The following is a 23,115-nucleotide window of genomic DNA, read 5'->3' on the forward strand; positions in this document are numbered from 1 at the left end:
CGCTATGAAAATCGAAGGATTCGAGAACAAGGGCAATTTTTTCTATGTACTTCGCTTCTCCGCATACGTAAAAGCAACTTATGTCTTAGTTATCAGATTACTATCATTACTTGTTGCTCGGATAGTTGGTTCGCGCTTTTATCGATGTTTAGGACTTGAACTGTGAAACGAAAAATTTTAGAGGCACGGAAAAGAGTGCCCACTTACAATTGCAGTTGCAATTTCATATTCGATGTCTTATCGCTGTGCGTGAATGTATCTGCGCACCCTGGCTCCTTCGTATCAAATTGAACCCGTCTGCTTCGAATGAACTATAGTTGCGAGCGGACGCTCTTTTCTGTGCCTATCAATCCTTTACCCTGCATAGTTCGCGTCCTAGACGTCGATTACATTGATATAGAAGAGAGTGGTAATATACCAGCACCTCCAGGCTTTAACAAGTCAACTGTAAAGACAACTCAAGCATTGGCACTGAAATTGCCATAAAAGAATCTTCTATCCTATGTTTGCAATAACATCATCATGATATCGAAGGTGTAGCATTTGGGCAAACTCTGACAAACATTCGAGTATACGTACCGTGCCTGCCTCTGCACGTTAGCGCCACAGACCTCTTTTTTTCTTTTGGTCTGCTGATTCTCTTTTTGTGACACTTCCCTTAGCACGCTTATTTACCAAGCGCTTACGCATCTAAAGTAGCAAACGTCACACCTGAACGCTTTTATTGTTCTTACTAAGTACGGCCACCGTCTCGTAACTTAATTTGCTTTCTTTCTTTAACCGAGGCTTGCTGTAACGAGAAGAAAATCTTTGCAATTTTCTCCGGCGTCTTGCGCGAGGAAATTGTGAAAACTTGGACTGAGGGATTTCTTTTTCTTATCTGTTTCAAAATAACCCCAGTCACTCTCTTTCTGACATATATTTCTTTTTTTACACTCTTTCTGGCGCGGTGCTAGCGGGCTATAATATAAAGAAAAAAAGAAAAGCAGCCATGGGCGACGTCAACAACTCTTAACCGAATCCCCTCATTAATGTGCTATCTTTCGATGTACCTTATGCATTTTGTATAATTTATGAAAGTAATATTATGCAGATCTAAAGCACATATTTCCAACTATGTGAAGCGAGGCTTTTGTAAAGCGGTTTTTTAAATGCTCTATGCAGATGTTCATGTTCTGCGCTTTGTCTCGCACTTCGTAAAGGGTCGTTTCCGTCTGACGTAATAGTGGGGCTGAATTTCCTGCACTTCCGGAGCACTCGGCTTCGATATTGCCTTGACTGAGCATTGAAATTCTATCATGATTGTACATCAAGCTGTGGCTGCTACAGATCGGTGGGGGCAGCTTCCATTGCGCCCTGACGTACGTGTGCGTGTGTGATCGCGCGTGTATCGAAGTCCCAGATTCATATAAAATAATTGTACGCTTAGACTAATCCACCTATACTGAAGTGTGAAAAGTAAGTCAATCAGGCTAATCTTGAGTTGTTTTTCAACATCTTGCGATGTTGTTTATACATCTTGCGAGATGTTTTATACAATACTTCCTCTGTACTCTTACTCTTTGAATAAACATGATTTTTTTTTATTTGTGCAGCAACCAGAAAAAAAAACGAAGACAAAAGAAAAGAAACAACTCTCTCGCCCAGTGTTAAAGGCAGACAGGAGGCAATGAAACAAAATAATACAGGAGGCTTTTATTTATGATTTAACTCGTCAATGCTTTGTTGACATCTACTTTCGTATGAAAGCAGTAACAAATTGAGCGCTGAGCACTCATACTCCTGAATTTTGGACATTGCCACTTCGGCTATTTGTCGAACTTCACCGCAGTGCCCCAAAATAACTCAATGGCAGCATTTTCAAAAAAAAATATATTTGAGAAGGCCGCCTGTATTTCAACAACTTTCACTTAGCAACGTCGATAGGGTATGCCCCCTTTTATAACATGCGTATTCACGGCGCTTATTCGTAACGCTATTGTTGCGTTTTAGCAGAATTTTGGTCAGGATTAAAACTGCTACATCGCAGCCAGAAAGTTACGAGAACTGAGTGCCGTAAATACGCATGTTATTAGAAGGCTGTACCCTCTCGTCGTTGCTAACTAAAAGTTGTCGAAGTTTAGGTGGACTTTTGAAACATCATTTTAAAAAGACTGATCGTTCATTAACGCTTATGTATTGCGGTGAACTTGGACTGATGACCACGGGGGCAATGTTCATTATTCCTGGGTATGATCACCACTACGGCCTCTCTCGCATATCCAGCTTTGGTTTTAAACATTAAAACCATAAATCAATTAATTTACAGTATTTTGTTTGTTATTACTCACGTAGAGCCTTTATTGCCTCGTAAATATTGTGCAAAGATGCGCCGCGGCATGTGAAGCATATTTCGATAATCAATTTCGGGAGACACCGCTAAATCTGCGGACGCCACTTCTGGAAATAAGCAGTTATGCATACGCTTCGATCGACTATTTAAATGTTGCCCAGCATACGTTCTAGCCCGCCCCCATCACGCACCAAAAATAACTAAAGGAGTACAACACGACCTCCAGAATGTCCGTATTGCTGGGAGCAATACTTCCGACACCTCACTGAAGTCTACTCGTGCCACTCCTGTCATGCAATCTGTGAACTTCTATTGGTTTCAGAGGTTTTTTTTGTTTTTGTTTTTCTGGTGGTCTAGCAGAAGGAAGTTAAATTTGCCACATTTAGCTCTCGCGTCGTGTCATTCGACAGGTAATATACAGTACAAAGGCAGTCTATACTATAAGGCATGACAGAACGCGCTATGCGTACAGACCTAAAAAAAATCTGCAATTTCTCTAGCACCGGATTCATCAGGACGAAAGAAGCGTGCTGAAAACGTAGAGCCTGAATCAGCGAGCGCACCTTTCCCAAAGAGAAGAACAAAGAGAAAGAAGTCCTCGGAGCAAAAAGACAAGAATCTCCATGCACACCAATACGCACGCTGCCGCGTCCTCCCTGTTCACGTAAGTGCTTTTAGAAAAAGGACGCGGTCTTATATTGTCTTTCCCACTATCGGCAGACTGTCGGCTCTACTGCGACAGCCTTGCGGGAGAAGCGGGCAACGTGCCTGTATTCTTGATTTGCTTGGAGCGCTCCCTTCTGTCAAGCTTCGTTTGTGTACTCGTCGCCTTTGCCGCATTTTCTTGAGACAAAGCAGATTCTTCTTTAGAACATTGTAGCCGCTACTACACCTGCTTCGCACGTATGTGTGAACGCGGGTCGAATCGAATAACGTCTCGCGCAAAAAAAAAATCATCCGTGCCTCGTTCGGCGTGCTAAAACACGCTCGTCCACCCTTGTTCGAATTTGAGAAAGAAGCGCCAAAAGGAAAGAGTTCCGCAAGAACGCAACCAGCCCAATAGCGCCTCTTCCTCTTCACAACCACCATCTCTCTCTCTCTCTCTAAAGGCACAATAGGGAGAAGCTTTTCGTGTAATACGAAAAAACACAAAGTAAAAATAAAAATAAGAACTACACGACACGAAGGAACTTCAACGTGAGCACGAGCTCTCTCCAGAAGTGGGCCTAGCCGCGCCCGGTGCCAACGGCTTTAAGCATAAAAGCCCGCAGTTGGAGGATTTTCCTTTAGTTGCTAACGTGAAGACGCTGCTAGCTCGAAACCATCGTTTCTTGCTTTTGCTCGTTCCTTGACTTCTCACGCCTTTCAGCGGATTCTCTGTGCATTGCCAACTGGATTCCTCGGCGCTCTGTTTCTTGCTTTAAGAGCCCCACACGACGAGGGGATCGCAAGGTGAAGCTTGCTTTCCACTAAGAAATAAACACCCCTCAAAAGCCGTGCCGCAGAGGTAATAATAGGCAAGGGAGGGGGATGCTTGAAAAATGTGGCGATGGAAATGCACGCTTTCTCCCGAGCACGTCATGTAAAGCGATTAGGGCTGTGTGTGTCGTAACTCTTTTTTTGTGTGTGTGTGAAACGACGCAACTTACCGGAGGTATCGCTGTGATTTTAATATTCTTTTCGGCTGCGGTCAGATCAGGCCAGAAAATTCAGCTACACAACCAGCGCATAATCTGGACATTTGTATTCAAACCAGGTAAAAAAAATATCATCTAAACTTTCAGTCATAGATGTTTAAGATGTGTCATTTATTTTCGAGTTGTCTTTCGGAATCTGTTCTCATTGACAGCTAAACGGACGCCCCACCGTAGGTAAACTACTTCTGTGTGCAGAAAATACGTGCAAAGAAGAGAAGGTTGCTCTAAATATGCTGTGGATTGAACAACCACTCAAAAAACTCGCATAACCTTACTCGTTCTCGCGTTGTTTTCTTTTTTTTTTCTTTATTTTGAATACCTCAACAAGTATCGTCAGTACCTATAAAAAAGAAAAGAATCTTGCGGTAATGTGCATAGCGTGCCGCCAGCTCCAGAGATCTAAAGAATAAAGAAAAATATTGCTTTGCAGCTGCATTTGTTCAATCTTTGATTTTGTGGGCTTACCTTTCGCAATTCTCAAGCGTTTCTCGACAGAATGGTGGTCTCTATGACCTAATTTTGTTAGTAAATCAGTCCTGAACGTCACCAGAAAGAAGCTCCTTTTGTATGTTTATACTTAAAGATTCACTAAACGCCATATTTAAGGTAATATTTGAACGCAATATTTGAACATGCCCAGTAACTTTGACCACAGCTGTAATATTTAAACAAAGTAAAAGGTAGGAAAGTAAGAATCCTCGTGAAGCAATGCCATGTGTTGGCGCAAGTTATCCTGTTGGTGATTTACCAGCCAAACTTAGTTATTATCAATAGAAATAAATATTATAGAGTAAACATACTGTACGGCGGTGAAATAATGTACGTAAGCATGAAAACATCATAAAAATGTATATGGTTCGTGTTTTCTCTTTCAGGAGTCACAAGGATTTATGAAAGCAAAAAAGCCTGGCGTTTTAGCTGTCGCGGTAAATCGCAGATGTTGCATGACAAAGCTGATAATAGCGATTGAGAGCGTAAACTTCGTCTATGCATACTGGGCCGACAATCTACCAGGACAGTGGCGTCAAGCATCATCAAGCCAGTTAACACTATAGACTAATGCGTCTACGCATACTGCGTCGCAAACTTACAGACAGTAGCATCAAGCATCACCAACCCAGTTTGCGCTATAGACTAACTTGCCCCGCGGCGCAAACAGGGGAAAGTGGTTCGAAAAAAAAAATTACGGCAGAACTCGTTTAAGGATGGCTGTCGACTGTAATGCGAATAGCAGTCGAGCAAGGTAGCGACAGACCATATGTTCCTGAAGTCAAGTTTATTTAACACGTGTAGTGGCAATTCTGAGAATTTCGTTGCTTCGGCTATATGCCGCATACTCCGATACCGCCCCACTTTGTTATCGCACTCGCTTGCCAAGGTCACCCATGAGCATGGATGCGTGACGACGATGCCGACGCTATAAAGATGGAATGACGAATAAGAAATGATATCGATGAATCGACGACCAAGGTGGTGTAAGAGCGACGGCACGAATACCATGGGATGAGAATACTGAAGTGATGACCAAGGCGAAATGACCGCGTAAGGACGATGGCACGAAAACAAATAGTATGGCGATGACATCATGACGAAATTCGGATGCCGAAGTCGCAATGATAGCAATAGAACGACTGCGAAGGCATCCCGATGACGGTATGACAACGCATGCATGACAGCGACTGTATATGACGACGATGCAGCGACTGGCAATGACACGAAACTGATCTGAGGACAATGGAATGGCGACGAGTGTAGGGTGAGAAGGTGCGACGATCACTGCATCACGAATCATGCAGACCATGATGGCGTGACATAGACGGTGTGACGAGAGTCGGGTAAAGAAGCTGGAGTGACGTTGATGGCACCGCCATGACGGCATTATACGACGACGGCCTGACGGTTGAGTCAAGATAATGCCAAGGGCGGCATAATCAAGATTGGATGACTACAGATAACAATACAATGACGAAGAAAACAGTCTCGACGGAACGATGAAGGCGGTGTGACGACGACACGACGACAATGTGATGACGTCACTGAAGTCGTGACAATGATAAAGCGACCGTGTGATGACGGCGGAGGCATGACGACGACTTTGTGACGTCGATGGCGTGATATGATGACGGTATGACGACAGTCGGATGACAAAGCTGGAATGACGACGATGCAATGACCACGACGGCATCACGACCCCGAGCACATACCTATATAGCCCCATGTATGTAGACTACTTCGGCTACTGCGTTGGCGTGAGAGGATAGATAGAGGTGTGGTCGGCAAATCATAAACTTGGAATGAGATTTAGAGATAAGTCTTAGAAGACGAAGAAGAAAACGAAGAAGAAGAAGAAGTGGCGTTTCCCAATACCAGCGATCAGATATTGGAAATTTTCAATTCGTAGAGATATCATTGAAACAATAACATCTTGGACTGAATTTCAGCACCTAAAATTTCCGTGGCAGATACATTGGTGTCCATCAAGACAATCGGAAGTAATAATTACAAAGTTACGCTGCCGTGTCCCACCAATAAACTTATATTTACCCAGGGCTGGTCTGGCGATATCGCGCTGTGTCAATTCTGTCTAGAAATAGAAACCGTAGAACACTATTTCTTGATATGTCGTCGGTGAAAATTACAAAGAAAAATACTTCTTGAAATTCCGCTTGCTAAATTAGGTGTAAATTTAACATCAGAAACAGTACTCACTTTCGGTGCCTCGGTATTTCGCTTTAGCCACAGGGACGTATTTGATGCCGTTTTTCGTTTCATTCAGTCAACAAAACAACTAAAATTCTAAATCCATACTTTTACAATTCTCTGAGAGATATTTCAGTTTTAATGCATGGCATTAATATTATAAATTGTGCAGTTTAGGAAAATTAATCTGTCTGTTCTGATTACTAAATTGCACAGTAACTGTATAGTTTCATAAAACGTATCGAAAAGTTCAGCAGCCCAATTCTTGGCCAATCCCCCGGAGTGGGTACGAGCCATGTGTTGAGGATATCATCATCATCATCAACAATTGAAGGGTGAGCGCGAAGGCCCTCGTGGCAGTGCCTGCAGACCCGATCGAACACGAGCTCGTGGAACTAGAACGGCAGAGGCATAGCCACCGTCGTTCGATCAACAGCATAGGTCGATTCCTCGCCACCTCTGAGAGCTTGAAGTGTCGGAAGTGCTGAGGACTTTGGCGGAGATCCCAGATGCCCAGCTGGAAATTTCTAGCCCGAAGACAAGGCCACGAGCGTTTGTCGCCGAGCAAGTGCTCACTTTGAGACCCGGGATTGAGGAGACTAGTGGTGCGGTCCGCCTGGATCCTATTCGCTTCAAGCTGTCTACGCCTCGAGCGATGCTAGTGCGAGGAGCAGACTGCCACTGAACAAGGACGGCAGTTGCATCGGAGACAGAGGTACACGAAGGTTAAAGCGCAGCGTGTAAGGTGGACAACCTTCGTGAAGCCCGCCAACCCGGGAGCCGAGACGCCCAAGAGCCGAACGGCCCGGACCTCGGTTTGTCTCCCGATCATTTCGAACGTCTCTTCTTAAACTGTACCACCACCTATCAAGATGCAGCACAAGGTGAAATACGCTTGGACGCCGACTCCGGGCAGCTTCTAACCGAAGTTGCATCCATCTCTTGTGAGCTCGAGGCGTCTTTGTTTCCGGAACGTCGTCCAGAGAGGGACCACACAAAACATCATGAGCCTGTCACTGCACAAAAGCCGTCTGCAAGCTCGCTGTCGAAGCAAAAGCGCACCTCTAAATTAGCGAGGTCACGCGATCGTGCTTGGAGAAAGCGCGCTAAGCTTTCTGCCCCCTGGCCATCGGCAGAAACCTTCCCGGTGGACGGCGCTTCCACTGCTCCTTTCCAGCCATCAACAGAAGAGTTCCCACATCAGCGGGTGTCCGCAGAACCTCGTGCACTAGCGCTAACAGCATCTCCTGCAGCTACAGGTGAGCTTCGAGTAGAATCAAGGCAAACAGTTCCACAAGTCTGCATCTCTATTTCGTCCAACGGGGCTCTAAGTCAACTGGGAGGGCCGGAGACATTCCATGAACTCGAGGCTTTTCTAGCAGCGCCATTCTCGCTAGAGTCGGTTCCTCACGAATCGTACGCGTATTCTGCCGTCCCGCCGCCGTCGGCGCCACCGTCAGCACCGTCGAAGGCTCCGAAGCACGCCGATAAGCCAAAGAAGCACGACTTGAAGAAAGCTGCCGATTCGGATGCTGAGAAAGAGAAAGGTCATAGCCACCTAAAGAAGATACGCAACAAAATCAAGAAGTGGAAGAGGTCACGGCCAAAGAAGCAACCGCAAGCCGAAAACAACGCCGCCAACCCGTCGGTGAAAGCCTCCTACTCTAAGGAGCACGAGTCGTTTGCTCAACGTAAGAATAGGTTATTGTAGACATGATAGATCAATTTCAAAAGCAACTAGCCGGCGTATCCGTCTTTTTGAGCAATTGTAGTTATGCACACCATTTATAAATAGCACTAGGATCCTGGTCCTAGGTTCAGGACGAACGCTAGGTTCATTGCAGGCCCCAGGACCAACCCTGCGTGTTCCGTAGGCTTCTATAATTTTGATCGTTACTTTACACGTCATTACCTGGGACAGGCGTAACGCAATGCAACACCAAAGTCACTAAAGTGATGAAGCGCAAGTAAACGCTAGGTTGCAGGTGACATTCTTTCTTAGCCAGTCGCTCTTTATTTTTTTTCATATTGTTTCAGGTCTTTTACACCGTAATTTAGCAGAAGTAGATGCATACAGATATTTTCTGTTTGTATCACGCTTTAAAGGCAGTGACTGCAGTTCAATCGTGTTTTCTTTATTGAGGAACCTGAGTGTTGTGCCTGGAGCATGGCAATGCATACCACAAAGGACGTGGTGGCAGTGAATATCGCAAGACCAATGGTCCATTGACACGAAGCTCGGAAGTCGAAGGTCCATAGAAGTGGTCACGCCAGTTGCCCCAACAGTAAGCCAGATTAAGGTAACGCGACTATGTCAAATTGTTCCCTGACAGTTCCCAATGCTATGTACGTCTTTGACTCCTATTTCACACTGTCCAATTGCTCGCTGCCTTGATGACAGTATATGCGCAGCTAAGTTGCAGTTTGGCAAATGCATCGGAATGTTTACTTTTTTTTTCTCCCACACGCAGCGTTGACATTCTTGTCCCGTGCGCTGTATATTCGTGTGCCAGAAATGGGCAGCTCTATACGCCAGTTGTACATCATCCTTTGGAAAGACGTCTACATCAAGCAAATCCGGCGTCACGTGGTGTGGACCTTGCTCAAAGTGGCGTTCACCGTCATCGCCATGTACGGCATCGGGAAGGACAACCTGGAGCTGAGCTTCGGGGACCCCATGGGACTGAAACTCTACGGGCGGACCCAGCCGCTCCACCATTGGGAGCACACGGCCACCAAGATACTCTACACGCCGGACGTGGAACTGCTCGCCAAGGTGGGTGTATAGACCAGTTTTAACAGCGGAGCTGTTTAAGCTATCCGTAAAATATTGGAGTACGCCTAAGCGTCGTCTTTAAGAGTGGAAAGCGATAGCGTTATTGGACGCCGTTGACGCCGACACCGACACCGTATTTTCTGCGACATGGGGCCCGATCAAAATTTAGAAACGGCTCGGTTTTCAACATTCCCCTCATGTTTCCTAGAACCAAAGTACAGCGAAACACCATCAGAATTGGAGGAGTCTGGAGGACGCTTAAGCTTCGCCTTTAAGATTAGAACACGATAGCATTCAAAGATCCCTGGCTGCTTATCAGGCTTTTTTCTCGTATATTCAAATTACAGTCTGACGCTATCACGTCTGTAGGTCGTGGTTAAGTCGTACTTACGATTTTTCTGACAGATTTTACTTTAATAAATTCAATTTTTGTTCACTAACAGCTTGCGCCACGCGAAGGGCCCGCCCGGTCGGGGTGGTTCGAGATGTGATTCGGCATTATTATTTCCGCCAGATGCCGATGATATCGCGTTAAAACCATGCTCGTTGATCGAAAAAAAAAATGGCAGCATATCTACGGGATGAATGATGAAGAGTGGGGCGAAGCATCACCGACGATGGTGGCGTCGTGGTCGGGAAAGGCACGCAGCAACGAGGTGATGGCGGTTATTCGAGCGGTGTCGTTCTTAATGGACGATATCTTGGTTAGATTGTTCGAGAACCACAACCGGTCGCACACGTCGCAACTGTGGCCGAACGAAACGTCCAGAAAGTCTCTCTTGAACCGGGCGTCGGCACCTTCGTGTTCATTCTTGGCACGTTTTGCAGCCGCCTCTCGAACTCTGACCTCCTCGTTCGCCCGTCGATAGGCACGCTTTCTCGTCGCTTCTCGTTGCCGGACGGCTTCGAGATCTTCTCGTGCGGCCTGGCGCCGCTGCCGCGCCGCTTCGGCCTCTCGTTCTCGTACACCGGGATCTTGTCGGCGCCGCCGCGCAGCTTCGCGGCGCGCTTCTGCCTCGCGCGCCCGCACGTCGGGGCCCTTCGAGCGCGAGCCGCCGCCGCCCTGCGCGCACGCCGCTCAGCAGCCTTGTCCATCTTCCGCAGACCCTCTGAACGCGCGCGCGCCAAAACGGCGCGTTTATTGTATTATAGAGCACCCCCTGGCGTACGGCGCCGCCGAAGAACACGCGATCGTCGTCGCGCGATCGTCTCTCTCCTTCCGTACGTGTGACGTCATTCCTGTTTTCATAAAACTGACCTTTTATTTTTTCATACTACAAGTAACGCCCTCTAGTATCGTACCATCTTGCATTTTTCAGCGTATATGCATTCGTTATATAGAACAAGTACCGCCCTCTACGGCCAGTTCAAGCACGCGTTCGCTACGCGGACGCTGGCGGTTCACTCCATTTATATATACGTGCGAGCGAGCGAACGGGAGAGTGGGGCGCAGGGAGGAGAGAGAGCGAACGGCGAGAGAAGGAGCGGCGAAGCACTGCACCTACCCTCTCCTACACTCTCTCCACACACGCGGGAGCTCCGCCGAGCTCCCGCGATGCGAGCCCCCTCACACGCCAGAGCGCGCTCTTCCTCTCCACTCACTCTCCGCTACTCCGGAGGCGGTTACCTACGACGGGACGCTCGGGCCACGCCATAAGGAGCTTCGCCCCTAAAAAACATCGCTGAATGATGACGTCACCATGCGTTGCCTAGCAACCACCTCGCGAAGCGGCGTGTGCTTCGCCTCTTCTCCGTGCCGTGTACATGTTGCCTTGACATGGGACGTTAAGGAGAAGGAAGGAGAGCATGCGCGCGGCGCGCGCTATGCTCGGGAGAGAGACAGAGAAATGAGAGAGAGAGAGAGAGAAATAGCAGCACCAACAAGTCAACGCGCAGAGCTGCTGCCGCCGCCGTTCGTGTTTCCCCGTTTCCCCACGTTCGCGCAGAACGCGCGCGGTGTCCGTGGCTGCAGCAGGCGCCTCTGGCGGCGGCTTGGCAGGTTTCGACCAGCCACGCCCCGGCAAGTGTGGAGGCGCAGCTTGGCCGTGAGGTTACCGGGGAGAAAAAGCTCGGAGCCGCCGCGACGGCGGCAGAACTCTCGTTGACTCGGTGGCGAGTACACGTAGCCTTGACATTGGACGACCAAAGATCCGGATACCCGAAGAAGCCGCTCATTTTGAAGAGCGTCGCGCGGCCAAGCGAGAATCTGCGCGTCGGCTGCGAGCCAATTCGAAATACCGTGCCTAGCAGCACTAAGCATTTCCTACGAAAACTTAGCCAATCCTTCTAAAACCTGGAAGACGCTAGGTCGATCACCAGCGCCGCCATTTACTCCAGCCTTGCACCACTAGTGCAAGCTGCCCACGTTTTTCTTTTCTTTTTGTCGTTTTTTATAGCGTCTTAGCGCGAGTGTCAGCCGCGCCGCTACTCTCAAAGCGAAGTTCAGCCATCCGGCGGGGACCGCGGCAGACGGGAGTAATCGCTGCACTTGCGGTGTGTGTTCACGTGTTGGGGTGTTTTTAGACCGTTCCCTACTGCACATGCCACGTTGTTTGTTTTCGGCATATTCTGAGAAGCAGAATGTCCAAAGTTATTCGTCCGGCGGCACTGTGGCGTCGTTGGTAGCACCAACAACCAGCGGAAGAGTACGCGGCTCATCGAAGAGCCCTGCGACGTACATGCAGACACGAGAAGCTTGTGTTGTGTGGATTCGCCGCACGAGTTTTCCGCAGCTGCTGAACAACCGCATTCGGTAGTGGGTTTACCAAGAAAAGCTTTTGTTTCCAGTATGTTTGCTCGGGTGGGTATTCATTTGCTGCCGTAACCTACGCGGTAGTGTGCGTTCAGCCTTCCTACGTTGCGGGCTTTGGATAACAGTGCCGTTTATGGCCGTTCGGCGTCGTTATTTGGAATATACACTGGTTCACTTTCATGACAGAAAGCCTGCGGAAGGTCAAACCACACCAACAACAGCTTTTTGGATACGAATACAAGATACGTAGAAAGCGATCGGGTGCTCGTGTCGAATTCGCAACTTGCGCAGCCAATGTTTCGTTACGGCAAGTATAAGAAGAATGCATGAAACTTTATGGTTGTAGGGTCCTCTGTTTTTCATACACATGAATCAGCCGCATTCAAGTAATCGTGATCACGAAAAGAGAAGGCAGCATATGACTAGCATCCACAGAAACAGAACGGCGCACGCGTTAGTTGGTCATTTTTTTTTTCTTTTTTCGCACCCAATGGTGAGGTGCTTGAACTGTTATAATTGTGCGATGTTCACACTCAGCTACGCGATAAGCATGTTCAGTTCGTAACGGAGCTGGTTCCCCCATCAGCGATACATGGACGCAAATTATTGTGTGTTCTCTATTGAATCGAACAAAGAGAAAAGCGCCTCTAACTGGCAGCACAAGCGAGATAAAATGTAATGCATTTATCTCGTACATACTGCACTGGTTCACTAATTGGTTAGGTTGCTGAATGTGTTGGTTGTCCGTGTCAATAGACCTTATGCAGACCACGTTGCTCATACTTGCTTCGTCTCCAACACGTAAACTCGCACAACCTACGTAAACACGTAAGCGCTAGACATATCCCTGCGACTGCGTGCATTGTGCAAACACATATATAAAATCACTTTATTGTACACACCTTCATCGCGGTATGCTAAGAGGACATTACGATGACAAAGCAAGGTAAAAATTATGCACGAGGTATGACGGTAGCGCGTGGCACAAACGTGCTACTCGCCTTTTAAAAAACCAAGTGCAGCGTACTAGATGTCCAGTCCATTCACACACCGCCCCACACCCCCAAAATGGTATAAATACGCAGATATCGCAGAAAAACCATGGACAACTATACGACATTGCAAGTCCAGTGAATCAGACAGTGCAGCTCCGTTGATGCAGAAAACGCTGCAGGGTGCTCTAGCTAAACTATGTCCGCGGTGTAGTTCTGTCATATGAAATGTGATCGCATCAACGCATTAGCGCATTAACGGCCTTCTAAGACAAAAAAAATCACAGCATATCCACGGGGTGAATGATGATGAGTGGGCGAAGCTCCGGAGGGAATCATCGGATCTCCCGCTTAAGGGGACGCTAGCACAAACGGGTTAGAAACGTGCAGTACTCTCTAGTAAGGGGGAGCGGCCACAGCGTCTTACGCAGCCATTTACACATGCCGGAACGTGCACCGCGTTTGCCGACGCCATCACATGACTGCTGAGAGAGTATACCCCCCGTATTCATAAACGCTCCTCGACTTGAACTTGACTGGCAAGGAGGAAGACCTCCTCTTCCCCGGCCGACACCACCTTCCTGCACTTCGAGGCGTCGTGGAGTACCTTGACTCGTCAGGGCTCTCCGCACGCCTCTAAGACATCATTTCTGCAAGCGGGACGGCCTCGCGACCTCCCATCCCACCCCGGGCCTAACAGGTCCGGAACAACACCCCCTGCAGTCTCTGCGGCACACCAAGGCCTTCCATCCCGGCCTGATACGTGCCGCCACAGCCTGCCGGTTTTGCTTCGCCCAGCCATGGCGACTCCACCCTATCCTCCTTTCTCCCCCGCTTACCCCTTCCCGTTGGCGCTGAGCCGTGCTCCCTCAGGGGCTGCAGAAGATAGCGTCAACATTTCCCCTTTCCACATGAACCACTACTACTTGAACTTGACTTGCCACCGCCTTGGGCAGCGCGTTCGAAACGCGTTGAAGGTAAGGCGGAGAGGCCACAGCGTCTTACACCACCTTCTTACACGGGCCGTAACGCGCTAGCACAAACGCGTTAGAAACCCGCTAGAAACGCGGCCTTTCGTTAATGTTGGGTATTTATTGCCATCGTGGTGCGTGTGTCCATGTGCGCTTCGTGGCGTAGTGGGCTAACGCCGCGCGCTCGGAAGCGAGGGGTCCCTGGTTCGATTCCGCGCTACGGACACAACTTCGGAATTTTTTTCTCATTTTTCTCAGACTGGTTACACACTACTACTACGACGACGGGGACGGAACGGGTGCCGCTATAAGGAGCTTCGCTCCTAAAAAAAACGGCTGTAGCGCTTTCAGAACTCGCCATTTCAGGCGAATGACAACTGCAAACAGCCGGGAGTTTGTTGTCGCCCGCGCCGTTCCCGCAGTCTGCAGGCAGCGCTCACACTATCCACCACCATAATAAGCATTGCGGCCGCCTTCAGGCGCTATAAATTTTGTAGGAAAGAAATGAACTACGAGAGAGTGTTACCATTTAGGAAAGAAATAAAAAAAACCATGTGGGAAAGAAATAAACTACGAGAGAGCGTTACGCCACGCAAATAGCCTTACCAAGCAAACTCTCCGTGAAGCCATTCCTTTTGCCTTTTTATTGCGATCGCAAATATATACAGATAGCAACTCCAGGCGCATTTCTTCCGTCCTTGGCGACGTCGACGTGATGTTCCGTATAAAGTACACGGGCGATAACATCGTCGCCGCGCGCCTATGCTGTATGTGCGAGTGAAATGGTGCGAGAGTGAGCCATCGATGGTGGCTCAATCTTGCGCGTGCAAGGGAGGAAAACGGGAAGGAAGCGCTCCGTCTTTCGCCGCGCGCAAGGCACCGGGAGTATAGGGGAGGGAAGGGGGGGGGGGGGGCGTTCTACTCCGGCGGCGGTTGCGTATGGCGCGGGCGTGCGCGGCTGCGCGGGCCATATATCTTGACAGCGATGTGTGATGGGGACAGAGTGCGCCGAGTGCCGATAGCTTCGTGTGCGCTTTGTTCCCGACGCTTAGTTTGCGTTAAAGCAAATGGCAGCACGAAGGTCAATTCGCTTCTGCTGCACTTCCTCACTCCAGCGTTTTGACAGTGAGTGCGCGTGGTCATCGAGTGAGATGTGTTCATGTTTGCTTGTGCGCGCATGAAAGCATACTTATTAATGCGGCCCTCCCTTGACTGCCCAAGACTGAACTGTCACCGGTCGACAAGGCCTTCCACCCCAGCCGGCCCCACGGAGCCTCGGCCCTGCGGTTTGCTCCACCCCCGCCATGGCCACCTCTTCACCCTCTACTCTCCTATCTTCTTCCGCCCGCCCCACTCCCCGCTGGCGCTGAGCCGTGCTCCCTCAAGAGGCTGCCGAAGATAGCGCCAACCTTTCCCTTCCTCATAAAAAACCACTTCTCTCTCATCGAGTGAGATGTGTTGATGCTTGCTTGGGCGCCCGTGACGCCATGCTTGTTAGTTTAACTAGTAAGGAAATGTGTACAAGTTTATACGGCCGATAAAGCTACATCCTTATAGGGGTTACAGCGCACACAGACGGGGACAGGGTGAAGAATCAACATGACATAACTTCAGACTGCCGCCGTCTGTGCGCGCTGTAACCCCTTTAAGACGCTTTACCAACTAGCCCACCAAGCCATCCTTGTGAACTACTATCCTTACTTCGTACAGCTGTCTACTAATTTGCTATCGCAATCGATGCTTCGCCTTTCCGGTGAAACTGCGATTTTTTCTCGCAGTATTGGCCCAACACGTTACTTCGGTGACTCGGTGCATTGTTTGGTTCCCGGTAGTTTCTAATCGATGCGCACTTGTTCGGCTGTCCTGCTGTAGCTCTGCCTGCAGAGCGGGAGCACTAAAACCTACCGCGCGCTCTGACGTGCAGATCCCGTGTTGCTTCGGTACGTTGGCTTCAATAGTGTTGCATCAATGCTCTCTCCTAGTTTTTTTTTTCTTTCCCCCAAGGAGTATCCTTACGGTGCGTCACCCATGATTAATTGCGGTTTGTTGTCGACGTCTAGTGTTCCTATACACCCGGTACAGGAACACCTCTCACGCAATATCATCGCCCTCTGGGTTGCAGTACTACTGAAATAAAGATGTTATAATTAAAACAAGCGCTCAAATGTGTGCGGGTAGCAAATCTAGGTATATTATGAAATAGTGCACCTTTTATACATTCGTTATTGTTTTCTTCAGCATTGAGACTAACAAAAACTTGGGTTAATAAATTGTGGGTAACGGAGCCAAACAATCGATACATATTCTAGTTGTCTTACAAAAAAGGCCTCTGCGTTCTGTTGCAGATTTGCCTATAGTGCACACACTTCACAACTATTGGTCAATATTATAGTAATTAAATTAAACCACCTATATGTATGCCAACTAATACTATCATTCAGATCAGAAACAGTGATAAATGGTGGTTACTTGCGCAGTGTGACAAAATTGGAACACAATCCTCCTTCGCACTTCAACCGACGCTCAGAACTCTAGTATGTTGGCCGGCCGCGCACGTAGTCTGATTTTCAAACGTTCACTTACTGCTTGTCGAGCAGACTGAACAAATTCAACATTACTAATGAGTCTACGCGCACATTCGATTACATCTTGAGCATACTGTGTTAAATACGTAGTGGCGTTCTTTTTCTTAACACTTTTTCATATGTAGAACATGCATATTGTCATTCCCCTCATGCATAATTTCCTATTACTGTCCTGCTGTCATCGATAACCGGGGACGTGGGGCAAGTCAAGCCGCTGTAATGCAGCTTCTCCCGTCCAAACCACTTACGTACATATGCTTATATGTGGTGAATAAACTCGACGCCAACTCAGACAAACGTGGTAAGGTCTGCACTCATTCGGTACGCAGCGCAGTGATATGACAGCCCTCGGAACTCTATTTCAGAGTAACAATGCGTTATACTGGACGTTACGAGGCCTCAAAGATTTATCTTAGTAGATGATGTATGAGTGCGGAGGAACACGTTGTATGATGGCACCTATAGTCACAGGCTATGGAATCGGATAAATAGCTGAATATCTTCGAATCTTTGGCCCACAGCTTGGTATTCAGATTTCCATCCTTTACTACAGTGCGTAAGGACAACCTATAATTACACGGTTTTACTGGCTACGACCTCAGATTCTCAGAAATCCAACGTTTTCTTCGGGCCGGTCGTCCTTAAGCATTTGACCCCAATTGTACACTCTATCGCAAAAAAGAAAGATATGGAAATAAAAAAATTTAGGGCCAGCAGCCCATGGCCGAAAATAAACAACTGGTTCTTTACATTTTTTTGCGACACGCAGCAAATTTCTGCGGTTTCGCGAGGCTCTCATCAGCCACCTTCAACTCAACTCTCAGATTATCGTGAAATCGAGTGGGAGGACGGACTCCGGAAAGCCACCTCTCTATATACTGGGCCGCTGGTTAAAACGTTTTTAGAGGACGCTTGTGTGCATGCGCGGCAGTTCAGGTATTGCGCCACTCTTATCTGCTTTGCTGTGAAACAGCTAAACCTTGGTTTAAGCTAATGCTTCTCTGGCAAAGACGGCGTGGTGTCTTCCATGTCGGGTCGTTCCACAAAGCAGGGACCAGAAAGATGTGGTAACGCGTTTCATTTCATAACATGTGTATGTTGTTTGCAAGTGCATTGTTTTGAGAAAATGACGGGCAAGGATTTAAATATTGCTTAGTGTTGTTCGGGAGTCCGTGCCAAGAGCGTATAGAGATGATGGGGTGATTTTGAATCACTAAAAGAAAATTAATTTTGGAGGTGACGTGCAGTGCAGTATACAGTCACAAGGTCCACACACGTCGCGGACGCAGGTGATACGCAAGGTTCGCGAGGACCTGTCCATCCCGTCAGCCGAGGCGGTGGCAACGGCGGACGAACTTGACGATCGCGTGGAGAGCGGAAACGATCCCTACGGCTCCGTAGTGGGCGTCGTCTTCGAGGAGGACCTCAGCGACGTGCACAACCTGCCGGACCAGATTCGGTACCGCGTCCGCATGCGTGGCCGCAAATTCGACATACACGTGCGATATTGGAAAGAACTGGAGGTACGCACTTACGGTGGAGAACGTAAATTAGAATTCAACAACCTTATTTCAAATTTTTTATGAACTTAGATTACGAAAGTACAGCGAGGCGTAATCTTCGATAGGAGAGCTATTTAGCAAGCATTAGTAAACGAGGGTCGAATGTAGATTTCTGTTGCAGTCATTTGTGGACCACGAGATATAGCGTTTCCTTAAAGACGATGAGCAAACCGAGAACAAGGTGAAAGCCTCCTGCTTTCACATTCTTCTCGTTTTGCTCATCTTGAATTTCCATCTCCCACCTTCCCCGTGTCTCTTGCGAAAGCTGGCCGGACTAACGGCCGAGCTCGAATAGAGTGCGCCGAAACACGGCGCAGCGATTGCATGACGCAGTAGCAGCACAAGAGGCCCCTGCAGGCTCTGCCCATGACCTGCTTTCGCCTGCGCTGACTTCTCAGTCGACGTGATGCTTGCCATGTCCGCCGCAACCAAAAGTGAATCGGATTAACAGTCATCTTTATATCTTTACTGAACTGCGTCGTATTAAAAGATCCCCCTGGTATACCGGGAAGCGTTGAGAGCTGCCTTTGTTCATTCGAACTTCCTCAGAAACCCGGCCCGCAGAGCGTGTACTCCACGGGCGAGATGAACGCCTTACTGCCCCTGCAGTACTCTCTGGAGCACCACATGCTGCACCAAATTTTGGTGACCATGTTCGGCGAGGCGACGACTGAGCCGGACCAACTGCTGCTGCAGCGCTTTCCGTACCCGGCTTACTTCCCCGAGGGCTTCAACAGCACTTACAGCCGAATGGTGTTCCACTTCGGCGTCGGTTTTCTGCTCCCATTCGCATCAGTCGTCGCCAAGATCACCGCTGAGAAGTGCTCCGGAATGCGGGTACGCCTAACAGTGTAGACAGTTGAGTTAGCTGTGAAACTTTCCCCAAAGCAGAATAGAAGGCTCAGCCAATCCGCCTTCTGCATTGCGCTGTGGCGCCACCTTAGCGGGCTTCGCGAGAAACAATAAGTACAGCGTCGGGACCCCGCGGGACGCAGAAAGAAGCACGCAGCAAGAAGCGAGCTCAAATGGGTTTGTGCATTTGCCAGTCGTAATTTTTGTTCTGGGTGAGTGGCCGCTTATTGGACAGAATGCCTAGGCCGGCATTGACTCTGGTGCGACTTACAACTGCAAGTCGTCGAAATATGATGACGGGATTTCGTGCAGCTACGCCGACAAAACTAGTCACCGTGCGATGTGCCTCTGAACGGATACATCGCACTGTAACGCGATTGACACAGCGCCTACGCTTGTATTCCTGCTATTCATATTTATTCGTATCGAATATGAGTCCAAACATGCCTCGCAAGTTGAAATGCACGAACGTGCAGCACTCGCCAGCCACCCACATCAAGTTTAAGCTGGGGTCGATTCCGCTCAGCGGAGGTTAGCCGTATTGTATATAGCAGCCGAGTTCATGCATTTGCCACTGTTATACCTGCACTGATCATACTAATAGGATGATAAAAACTGCGTTTATAGCTGAGTCTTGACAACAGTAGCCATAGCTCTTTGAAGGGGCGACACTGCGCCCAGAGTGTTTATGCAACGCAAGAACGGCGCATTTGTTTACATCGGCATGCGTACGGCCACCGCTCGCTGTTCGCTTCAAGTACAGTAGAAACCGTGCACCGCTCACACGAAATAATGAGGAAATGTTCAAAGCATATGTGAACACTTGTACATATCAGAAGCGATCACACTGAGACGAGAAGGCATATGAACGTCCCGGGCACATCGAAAACGGCGACAACGACCACCTAGCCGGACTGGCACGCGAAAACACCGATGCCTGCCGTACTCGCGTGGCACGAGCGGTGTTGTTGCTTACGATGCAGTATCGAAAGGGCCATCATTTTTTCAGCATAAGAGGCAAAGTATGTTTTCGGTAACTACTAAATATGGCAGCATAAAAAGCACACTCTCCGTAGTTGCACTTCGTTCATGGAAGCGCCGGCGACTGTGACCGACAGCCTCCTTCGTTCAAAAACGGTGCCTGTACCGCGGTATTTAGCACTGCGCCGTGTCGCCGCTTCCCACTGTCTGTGTGTGCATCGTGGATCACTTCAAGTCGGTAAGGTCAGGACCGAGCTATATAACCAGTTTCCTTTCTCGTACTTGCTTTTCCTATATTTCAGGTCCCCCGGTAGCGGACTAACTCGTAGGCTGTGTTAGGGCTAATGAAGCTGCCTGAACGAGATCGACACCGCCTCAAACTTTATGTAGAGGGCTGGAAAGGGCTGGAAATCCTGCATATCAGCGTCGAAATCACGTTTCTACTCAATTTGAGTGTCAATAAGTACATACACGAGCGCATTTGCGGCGATATTCACGTTTTCGGTGCAATGTTCTCACTCGGTGGCCGCTCGCACGGCGATCAACACACTGGCTTTGTCGGCGTCGTCGGCACGAAAGCTTATCACACTGCGATCACTCGCTGTCGTCGGTCGCGTCGTCGGTCGCTTCTTCGTCATACTTGTATGACAATACAGGTCTCCCACTGGCACAGTATGACAACTACAGCCGGCCGAGCATTGGCGCCGGCGTGAGGTCGACTTCTGACCGACATCGGTGTCGTGTCGGCATATATTGTGATGTACCGGACGTTAACCGAATATCGCTGTGAACAGCTGAAGTTTCTACCGAAACACAGCGCAAATACCACGTCGTCGACCGGCACAGCTCCGACAATAAAGAGTTCGCGTCCTCGACGACTTGCGTCGTCAGCTGCACGAACCACCGACGCCGTACAAAACGTTTCCGGCGCTCGCCGCTAGGGTACAGCGCATGCGCACTCGAGACATGCAAAAGGCGGATCAAACCTTTTCAAGCCAAATATGGCGAAAAATAGGTGGAATATAAAAAGGTGAATGGTGAATATGTAAAAAAATTGAAAATAATGAAGCAACTCGCCCACCTAAATCTGTTTGCTATTCAGCGAGTTTGTACGGTTAGCTGATGTGACTTGGCACCTAAAGTACTAGCCACCAGAAGACAGGCTCATTGATTTGTCCTCTTAATCTTCTGTGTTTTGTGCACCATGTCGCATGATGTTCCCAAGAAGCACATTGTGTGCGATGTGCGCCCGTGTGCGCTTACACCCAATCTTGAGGACGATGTGACTCGTCGGTTTTTGGACGACTACGCATGAGCCTCCGACCTGATTCCGAGCGTGTCGAACCATGCGCTACCGATGCAGGAGCTTCTGAGCATTGCCGGCACGAGTGAGTTCGTCTACTGGGGGAGCCATTTCCTGAGCGCATCGTTCTCCACACTACTGCTCAGCTGCGTCTGTATGCTCTTTCTCTTTGTGTTGGGCTCCACGCCAGCGCTCAGCTACTCGGACCCGCTGCTCATCTTCGTCGTGCTCATCGCCTTCAACAGCCTCACCATCCTACACGCCATGTTCGTCTCGGTCCTGCTCACCAGCAGTGAGTCGACTAATCAGAGAACCTATATTGATTATTCAGTGCATGAATTGATCAATCGTGTTTCTCACATATCAGACGCTACTTACCGCAACCAGTAAATGCTTATTAAGAAACACTGAAGCAGGGACATAGGTGTTTGGTTTAAGCCTGTGGCCATAAAAAGAGTTCCTATGAAGTTTCGATCGGCTTCTAAGCCGTGAACGTAACAGAAGAGCAGAAGTTGACAAATGCGCATAAAAATTGAACTACCTGACTAGAAAGATGTTTAATTTTAGTGGTCATGAAATAATTCGACTCTCTTGTGGTTTCATGTTCTGCTATCTTAAGTACTTATGGGATACACTAACTATACCCAAATCTCAACTCGACATAAATCAGAAATCTTTCTCTACTAACACATTAGTCTCCGCAGACATTCTTAGCATTTGTAATACTTTTATCGGAAGAGCAGCTCGCCATCGGCATTTTTTGTCACACCCGTACCGTTGTACTCACTACACCATTGAGTGATTGTCAGACTGCGTCATGTGAAATGTTATTGCACGGAGACCTTTCGGCAAGAGGAAGGTTGTGTCGATGCCAGCCTTCTATTTTTACTTAGCTTTCTCGCAAGATAAATTTCTGCGTACATTGAAAAGGCACAACCCTCATCTCTGTTGCCTGCAACAGCTTAGTAATTTCCGCTAGCTATTTCCTTTAGAGCATCGCTTTAAGATTGTTCAGCGTTATGACGAGTGGTCTGTCGAATTATTCACGCAGGCCGACTCTCGATCATCTTCTCGATGATATACTGGATCTGCAGCATCGCCTTGCCATACCTGATGCTGCAGAACCCACTAGGCCGTGGCTACTACCTGCGTAGCCGCGCCTCCAAGATAATTACATCCATGTCGCCAGGCATGGGCTTGCACTGGGCCTTCATGGTCATCGAGCGCTTCGAGAGATTCCGTAAGATCAGCGAATAACTTGTTTAGGCTGCGAAACTGGCCTCACAAGAATACACTGTTGAGCTAGTTGGTCAACCTAAGCGAACTAAGCTCAAAGACAATCGCTCGCCTTGTCTTTCTTGGTATAAGTAGCTTTTATGAGGCGGTACGCTTTCAGCTCCTTAAGTTATAGAATTCGTCATAGGCAGGAGCCTCAGTGAAATTCGAGGCACCGAACATCTCAAAAGTTTCCCGATTAACACAGGATTGCCAGCTTCGGGGAAATCAAAGCTATAAACGTGGAGTCCTCTTTTGTAATTTTGCTATTAAGAGTTGATGACACTATCTTGGCTTAAGAAACAATTGTTGCTCGGGGCTCATTCTGGCGTACTGG

General features: G+C 48.4%; 1 protein-coding gene across 1 annotated transcript in view; it reads left to right on the forward strand.

Moving 5' to 3' along the window:
- Positions 1–23,115, forward strand: part of LOC119456795 (ATP-binding cassette sub-family A member 17-like) — a 59,381-nt gene that overhangs the window by 8,230 nt on the left and 28,036 nt on the right. Inside the window, exons 2-7 of the mRNA XM_049669077.1 lie at positions 7,462–8,420; positions 9,201–9,505; positions 18,095–18,328; positions 18,917–19,204; positions 21,564–21,795; positions 22,555–22,743. Of these exons, the coding sequence (XP_049525034.1) occupies positions 7,462–8,420; positions 9,201–9,505; positions 18,095–18,328; positions 18,917–19,204; positions 21,564–21,795; positions 22,555–22,743 (2,207 nt within the window). The remainder of the gene's footprint in view (positions 1–7,461; positions 8,421–9,200; positions 9,506–18,094; positions 18,329–18,916; positions 19,205–21,563; positions 21,796–22,554; positions 22,744–23,115) is intronic.

The sequence above is a fragment of the Dermacentor silvarum genome, chromosome 6, assembly GCF_013339745.2.
Source record: "Dermacentor silvarum isolate Dsil-2018 chromosome 6, BIME_Dsil_1.4, whole genome shotgun sequence".
Lineage (NCBI taxonomy): Eukaryota > Metazoa > Arthropoda > Arachnida > Ixodida > Ixodidae > Dermacentor > Dermacentor silvarum.